The 9,008-nt window shown below is 37.6% G+C and overlaps 1 protein-coding gene across 3 annotated transcripts in view; it reads right to left on the reverse strand.

Annotated features, from left to right (window-relative positions):
• LOC107698004 (receptor expression-enhancing protein 6) overlaps positions 1-7,842 on the reverse strand; it is a 14,821-nt gene extending 6,979 nt beyond the window's left edge. For all 3 annotated transcript variants that reach the window (XM_016498911.1, XM_016498910.1, XM_016498909.1), the window contains exons 1-3: positions 7,394-7,842; positions 6,493-6,586; positions 6,196-6,334 (exon numbers count right to left, since the gene is read on the reverse strand). In XM_016498911.1, the coding sequence (XP_016354397.1) occupies positions 6,196-6,334; positions 6,493-6,586; positions 7,394-7,520 (360 nt within the window). In that variant the 5' untranslated portion in view covers positions 7,521-7,842. The remainder of the gene's footprint in view (positions 1-6,195; positions 6,335-6,492; positions 6,587-7,393) is intronic.
• Positions 7,843-9,008: the final 1,166 nt, after the last annotated feature.

Genomic DNA, 9,008 nt, shown 5'->3' on the forward strand with positions numbered 1-9,008 from the left:
CATTATTGACACACTATTTTCCTAATTAATGCTGTACAGTTGCTTTGACACAATCTGTATTGTTAAAAGTGCTATATAAATAAAGGTGACTTGACTTGACTTGACTATTCATTTTGGAAGCGAGGGTTTACAGACCACAATGCAAACAGGAGAAGTCTCATGTTACGGTCGTCACGATCCCAGATGACAACATCCCGGATCAACACTGTTCATGTATCGCAGGGTACGATTAAATTAATTTACATTTAAATATGAAGATACAGTGAAATGTAGACCTTCGTTTATGTGTTTTTGCCCTACACTGTACAAGACGCGAGAACAGTCCGCTATTTAGGTTTGTATGGACTCACTAACTTTAATGTTAGCTAGTTTTAGCCAGACATACCTTGCTAAAGTACAAGATGATAATAATCTTTTTTTAACTTAATGAGAGTATGACAACCAAAAAACCAACGTTTTTGTCTTCATTGGGATTGGGGGTGAATGCTTTGGGACATTTTGCTTCGTTTTGTCAAAGACTATAGAATACCCAAGACGTGTCACTCGTATAGTTTTGAATGGGGAAAAATGCAACGCTCAATATGGCCGCTCAATCGCAGGAAGCCCCACCTTCTGAATGAAGGAGCCAATCGCTAATCAGTAAAGTCAGCGCGTCACTGCAGCTGCCGTTTGCCGTTAGAAGTCCTGGTTGCTATAGAAACAGTCAGCATTCTGAGACATGCGCTCAGGACTGTGCATGTGCACTGGCTGATCTAGCCTGAATAATAAGCTTTTTATAACGCTATTTGAGCAAAATAAACAACATTTATGACACAGTTGATATCAGATTTCTTTGGTGATTTCAAATATGAAATTTAATCGCACGCTTAGTGAACAGTTTTGTAGAATTTGATGTTTCCCCATTCAAAGAGATAGGAGTTGCACTTGCATGGCCAAGACTCGAGGCGTTTCAAAGATGGCCGCCGAGTGACATGACTTGTCTTAAAGGGACTTTGGGACTGGTTCTATCGCGACCTTCGCCAGTAGGACTGCGATCTCCGCACACAAGACAGGAGCATCGGCCACCTTCACTGCCGTGAAGCAGATGCCACTAAACTTGGGGGGACGCCGGGCGAACTGAATCGCATAGCCGAGGCTGATGGTCCGCAGAAGCCAGCGAGACAGGCTGGGTAGCCAGGCACCCAGAAACCGTACAAGCGGGACCAACAGAACCACCGCCGTACCCGCAGTGGGGCAGCGAGGTGGAACGCAGGGACCCAACTCGGGCGGTTTGTGACCGGACCGCAGAGGGGTCTGAGTGTGCGGTGCAACGCTTACCTGGTTCGGCAAAACTAACCAAAATCATTTTTTGAACCAGGCTGTAAACATGTTTTTTTCTGCTGTAAAGTTGGGCAAGTTGGGCATTGGGGCTATGGGATTGACTCCCTTTTGCAGCCAGCCAGTCGATGAATTACAGTTTAAGTAACTTCCGTGTTGGCTTCATGAGAGAGAGCGGGAGGTTGCCGCTTGGTTTTTACAGAAGACCTTAAATAAGCATGCAGTTTTTGGGTGACTGCTGGACAAATTTGGCCCATCCCTATAATAATGGGAGGACTCAGCTTGAGCTCAAAGGTCCCACCAGGAACAGTTAATTTACTGAAGATAATTGAAGTGAAACAGGAGTGGAAGAATCCGGGAAGAGTAAGGTAAGCATCTGCTTTTACAGTATATTATTGTGAGGTGATTGACAGGATTAGCTCCTCCCTGGTATAAAAGGCCCTGCCTCCACATTTCTCTCTCTCGGTGACTCACTCGGTATGTGATGTGACCTGTGATGACCGAATATGGAATGTAACAGATTAAAAAAGAGACATGTCTGCAAGCGAAAATCAAATACATACCAGCGGCGTCTTGCATTTCTTTGAGGAGGCACCAGAGGCGTTTCTGGCTCACTTGGTGCCATAGGCAATATGAGACATAATAACCAAATAGGGAAGAAAACACTTTTAGCTACTTAGTAATTCATTATGTAAGCCTAAAACATGCTAGTGGTAATTTTGTAAATAATGGTAAATAATGTAGTGCACCTGGGTTACATACATGTCTACTGTATGTGTAGTGAATATATGTGGTTTTTATGTCATTTTTGTAGACCAACCCACAAGTTAGCATGACACTGGTTCCTACTACAAAAAGCCAGTAGTATTGTATCATTAACTTTTTGAAAAAAAAAAAAGCTTTATGACCAACAAAACTTTGAATATTACACATTTTGTTAATCTACACACATAAAAAATAAATTAAAACCTATAATTTTTGAAACCAGTCGCCAAAAGTAAAAGGAAAAAGCAAAAAGCAAAAGCCAATAAAAAAAAACTACACCACATTCACATGACTTCAGTGTCACCTAACTAAGCTGCCGACAACTCTCTCAATCTTTATTTAAATCTACAAGTTGAAAAGTTACAAGAGTATGAGTATAACACTCTATAGAGTGTTTTATATATAAAGGATCTGCAGAAGATGTGACTTGATTGGACTGACCATGTTTAGACAAAGGAATGTGTTCCTGTTCCAGCATTGTAGACAAGCAGTGTTTTAAGCTGAAATAATCATGCAAAATACTTATCAAAATTAGTTTTTCTTTTCTGCAAATTGCGCTCAAAAATCTATTATTAGGGGGTTTGACGAGACTGACAGACACCAAAGGAAGTGATGTCACAAAGTTCACTTTTAGAAACATTCAGCCTGACTCCCCTGACTTTGTTTTTGTCTTTGTCATTTGACATTTGATGTAATTGATCTATAATTGTTTAGTAATGTCTGTACAGGGCCTAATAAAACAATGACAGGCTGCATGATTTAGAAAGATTACTGTAATTATACAGCTAACGGTGGGAATGATTTTGAAAACACACAATTATGGTTTAGACAATTGATCATTATGAAAAATACAATTAGCCGTTATTGAAAGGAGAAAAGAATGGAAAATCCCCCAAAATGAAGCAGATATATGCTACTCCAATAATTGGATGATTGTTGTGCAATATTTAATACATTATGCAAACTCACTCTCAGAGTGGCTCTCTTTTTCTCCATGCTTCCTTCTCTATTTCCATTTGCACATTTATTTACAAGGGTGGCGAGGTCGTTCATTTACCTGGCAGTTTCAGTGGATCGCTGTCTTTCTGATACACGTAAACATGACAGGAAACTTAGACTGTGTGTGTCTGTGTGTGTGTGCCGTCCTCAGAGGAGATGACAGCGATTTTGTTTTGAGCACTTAGCAGGTTTATTTTGCTGGGTGGAGAATAATGCAAATATTAAATATTAAACATAATAAATATAAAATTTATTTTCCAGAAGACTTGTTGTGTCGTACATGGATGATCCAGAGCTGGTGAAGGCAGCTAGAGACTGGAGAGGCTAATGCTGTTGTCACTGTTTAAGAAGACATTTTTCTATCTTTGCAAGCAACTTATAGTCTAGTAGATGTTTTACCAAGCCTAATTCGTTTTGACATGCCCTTCAAAACGTGAAATACACTTTAAATATTTTAACAGTATTTATGGACCTAGATTCAAAGCATCCATTTTGCTTTTGGAATAAGCAAGATGTCAGCAAGTCAGAACTCAAATGGAAAGCTGTACGAGGCAAAGACTTTGAATGACACTCGACTCAAGGTCAGATCTCTCGGCCTTAATTTGTCAGAGTGGAGTCATCGCCCTCTCATATACCATACACACACACACACACACACGCGCACATGCACACACACACACACACACACACACACGCACACACGCACGCTCAGAGCAGGGCAGTCTTAATATAGCTTGATTAGCTTGGTCTCCATTCCCCCTTTTCAAAACTCTTTCATTAATGCATTTCACAGGTGGCCTTGAATAAAAGCGAGGGTTTCTAAAATCTTTCCCCTGGGGAATGAGAGAGCATGTAGGCAGAAGGAACGCTCTGGTAAAGTTTTACAACAGGACTGAAGGTAGGCCACAGGGTGGTGTTCTGCATGTTTCTTTTGTTAAAGGTAAAAAAAATTGATATTCAAAAATACCTCATTCTTCTCTTCAGCCTCAAATGCTCTGGCTTCAGGGTTCGGTTGTCATATAAAGTTGTAGGATTAAAGTTATGATGATGGAGACACTGATGTATTCTGAAGGAGAGTAGAGGGTGATGATTTAGCACCTTAATTTATACTGTGACAAAATATGAATGTCAAAAGCAACTGTGTTTTAATACATTTTTTTTTAGATATTTCAAACATTCTGTAGACTCTACCATTCTTTTAGATATTAGACTTATTATTTTAGATATTGGCTCCTTATATACACTATATTAGGATATTTATATCAAGATTCTTTAAAGACATGATTTTTGTATTTAAAAAATGTATTTTAAAATCTTCCATTAGTTTTTTCCCCACTATGTTCTTTTTAAAATGAATTTTAGAGAAATATTTTTTGCATCAATTCGGTGTCTGTATTGCTAAGCAGAACAATTAACCTTAGACTTCAAACTTCAAATAAATTAAGTCAGAGTGAAATTGCATATCCACAGATGCATGTCCTCACTTGATTTCTTCCTGTTAGTTCAAAGTCAAGCAAAGGACTTCAATAGGAAAATTCATCCACTCTCTTCTGTAGGACTTTTGATATGTCCTTTTAAATGATCACTATTTCTCCTTTCCTCCTTCTTACATTAATTCAATAAAAATCCCCAGTGGTAAAACTGTGTCTGTATGATGTTCATCTATTCTGGCTGATGTGCAGAATGTTAACAAGCAATATAAGAGCTCGGAGAGGTTGCAGTACATTCGTTATACCAAACAGACATTCAGATTATAGTATTCAGACAAAAAGAAGCATCATCAAAAAGTGTACTACTGCCCGTCAGATTTTCAGTCCCTTACTATGAAATGTGGAGAAAAAAATAAACTGTTCCAACACAAAAACTTTTACTTTTAAACCTTGTTGGCAATATCTGTAGCCTTTGCTTGATCACTAAAAATATTAATTTTACTGGTCCCTCATTTTGTAAAACAACGGAAAATGTTTATAATAAATGCTCTTATATTGAAAGCATGCATGCTACATATAGGCAGAGATGTGAAACTTGCATTTTTGTTAAAGCACTTTCATTAATTTTGCAGTTTATTTCAGATGAATTTTAGTTATGTAACTCCTTTGGGTAGTACTTTAGGAATAGTTATGTCCTAACATGTCCTTTCCTGGTATCTTCTTGGAGAGACGAAGCAGTCAATCAGATTTATTTTTTAGAGTAATTGAAAGATTGAACGCTTCCCAATTGACATGGTATCTAAATTTATTATATAAAAATTCACCCCCCTCACAGTTGTCATGAAGGGCAAAACTAACAATATAGACCAAAATCATTTTTTGAACCAGGCTGTAAACATGTTTTTTTCTGCTGTAAAGTTGGGCATTTTAACATGGGGAGTCTATGGGATTGACTCCCTTTTGGAGCCAGCCTCTAGCGGCCAGTCGATGAATTACAGCTTAAGTCACTTCCTTGTTGGCTTCACGAGAGAGAGCGGGAGGTTGCCGCTTGGCTGAAACCTAAAGATGTCAGAGTTCCGCTCCCTGTGCAACTGATACTCGACTGCCATTGGCTCATTTGCATTCGAGGGGAGGGGCTTACCGATAGGTCAATTGCAAGAAAAAAGTCAGAATAGTGAGTTTATATCTCACAGTTCTGACTTTATAACTGGCAATTGTGAGAAAAAAAAGTCAGAATTGTGAGATGTAAAATTGCAAATTGCGAGAAAAAAAAAGTCAGAATTGTGAGATAAAAAGTTGCAAGTACTTTTTTTTTATTCATTGGCGGAAACGGGCTTCCATACAACACTGACTGTAACATATAATTCCAATAAAATAAGATAAAAATAAATAAAAAATATTGTGCATCTGTATAGTGTGATTGATTTTAAAATTATGTTAAAATACCAATGCTAAAACCAAACATATGCCCTTGACCACTAATATGGACAAACTGGCAGATGTCTAAAGACCAACAACAGAGCTGTCCTAAATTAAAGAGCTTGCCAAACAACTAATTAACCTCTCAGATGGAGTATGACAAAGGAAGGCAGAATCTTTCCGCCAATTAGCGGAAAGAAGCTAATAACGGATCCTCTTAAATCAGATATTAGCCAGAGAAAGCATCTGGCCTTGTTCTACCTACCTTACACACATAGTAGAAAGGAAACCAGTGAAGAAAAATGTCAGAGAAGAATTCACCCACGCTGAAGAAGCCGTAGATTACCCAGTATGTCAGCCATTGTGTGTCATCCTCCTTATCAGGACTTTCTATTGCTTTGATACTAAAAATGTAAACAGAACAAAATCTGAATACCCAAGTTAAGAAGTTACTGCAACCAAAAAAAAAAACACTATAATAAAGATTTATTGTAGGTTACGATAACTGATGATTTGTAAAAAAAATAAATTAAAAATTAAAAATTAAAAGCACATAACTCACGAGTAATATGCAGGATAAACAAAACCAATCAGATTACAGAGCAGAGAAGCACCGTATCCAAATAATAAATATGCTCCGGTCACACCAGCAGCACCTGTTGGAAGAAAATCATAAAATGTCCTTGTGTAAACAGCAAAATCACATGTGAACTAACTGTAAATAACTAGCTATCATGGGTAACTGTTTTTGGATGAATGTAATCTTTAGCACTATTTTTCAATGTAGAGTTAGATGTTGAGGGATGAAGGCGAAGTCACGGGTTGGTTACGTCAGACAAAATCTCCCTTTGAGAAACTTCATTATTCAGAAATTGATTCATAGATTTCAGCTATTTTTCTGTACTTTTCATGAAGGGAAATTAATTTCTCTTTATTCATGATGTTATGGTATTTGTCATTTATTTCACATGCCAATAATAGGCTTCTGTGTAAGCAGCTTCGACTGACTCCCCTTACCAAAAAGTAGTATACTTCAAGTTTATTTTAGTAAGTATACTTAAGTAAAGTTCAAGTATATTTTTAAGTAAACTTTATGTAGTAAGTATACAAATATCAGAATACTAGTAGTATACTTGTAAGTGTACTATTTCAATACTCCTTGGGACTAAATTGGCCCACTTTCTAGTATATAAAAGTATACTTTTAAGTATACTTTAAGTGTAACAGTAGTAAACTTTGAGTACACAACTAGTTTACATCAAAATGTTTAGTTTGTACTGCAACTAACTTTCCTATTTTTAGTTTAAAAGAAGTATAGGCCTACTAATAGCACACTTGAATAAACTTCTTTTTCGTAAGGGTTGAGCACCTGTCACATCACAATTTAGGATAACCTAGACTACGGGTACTTTTTATTAAATATACAGAACATGAAACGGGCTTTATATAAAATCAGGACTTACCGAGCGCTAAATAACGTTTCTTGATGCCTGTTTTTTCTTCGATTTTATTGAGACAGTCAGTGACTATATTCTTCTCGTTCAAAAAAGCCTCGACGCGGTCTTTTATCTTTGCAAATATGGTAAACATCGCGGCTTAAAAGGAAAGTGTAACGTTATGCAGTTAAACACAGGTGTATGGCTGATAACGTGTCTCTGGGCTGTTTTCGCTGACTGGACACAGATTCAATCCGCTTACTGTCAGACTAGTGACGCGTCTGTGGGAGGATTTCAGGGCTCCAGACTGACAGCTAACACCAATTACACTTCATTCAAGGCGTCAAACTAGTGCAAAAGATGAGGAATCTTAAATTACATTTTAAATTTAACTTAAATGCATTTGGTTACTTTAGCTTACGGCTATCGCCCTATTGGCTTAGGCTACACCTGATTATGTAATCAATATCAATAAATTTCAGTAGCATACTAAACAGTTGTAACCACTAGGGGACTCTGCTCACCTGAGATTACGTCAGTTTTGTTATTTCTGCAGCACAGGAATCTGAACTGTGCCAAATAAATGTTCGTTTAATAATAAAGTAAAAGAAATTTATTTTTCAAATCATTCATCACTATTAGCCTAAGTAGCAGTGTTTCTCAACCAGGGGTCCGTGGACCCCTAGTGGTCCTTGACGTAAGGCCAGGGGGTCCGTATAAAGTATGAATGTTTTTATTAATTTTTTATATTTTGACGACATGTTCCCATGAAAGAAAAATCCAATATAGCTAATGATATGGCCAAATACTGGACAAGTCAACTAACTTGACTAATACTTGACTGCATTTGGTCCTCACAAAGACACAAATGATACATAGATGAGTCAATTTTGTTCTGGGGGGTCCTTGAGGATGGTTCTGAATTGGACTGGGGTCCGGTACGCCAAAAGGCTGAGATTCACTAAGCCAACTTAACCATAATATTTCTCCACTCTGCTCTTTCTGCCAAGAGGAAGAAGAATCTATTTCACGTTTATTCTATTTCTGTTAAACAATTTTGGCTTCAAATATCAGCTTCCCTACTTCTTGTGTTCCACCAGCTCAGCTATTTCTATCTGTAAGGTTATTTTCCATTCTCATGTTTCGGACAATAAGGAGTTAGATGATGTCTTAAACTTTATATGTATGATGGATGGGTAAATACCATATCCACCAAGATAGATACCTTAAATTTAAACCCAGTTGCAAAATATTAGCTTCTGATTTACAATTATTATTGTCATCACTTCAAAAAGTCTCCTGCAATTAAAAAAAAGCTATGACGACATCTCGTACGGTCTCTCTCTTTCTCTCTTTCCTTTGTTTCCACCAGGGGCGGATTTAGTGATTTCGGGGCCCCAGGCAAAATACAGGAATGGGGCCCTATACAATTTCACACATTTACAACCTTGAGGTTCCTTTCACTGTTGCTCGCTGCTGCACGACCGTGTCCCATAGTTGTGTCTAATCTTTTAGATTTTTCATGTACATGTTATAAATAAAGGATTTCTTTAATGTTGTATATCCCTTGTTCACATTTAAACAGGTTATAATAGTATTAGAGTAGGTTGGACACTAGGTGGTGCGTTGGGGTAATTTTCAC

This window comes from Sinocyclocheilus anshuiensis, unplaced genomic scaffold (assembly GCF_001515605.1).
Source record: "Sinocyclocheilus anshuiensis isolate Anshui unplaced genomic scaffold, SAMN03320099.WGS_v1.1 scaffold2280, whole genome shotgun sequence".
Taxonomy (NCBI): Eukaryota; Metazoa; Chordata; class Actinopteri; order Cypriniformes; family Cyprinidae; genus Sinocyclocheilus; species Sinocyclocheilus anshuiensis.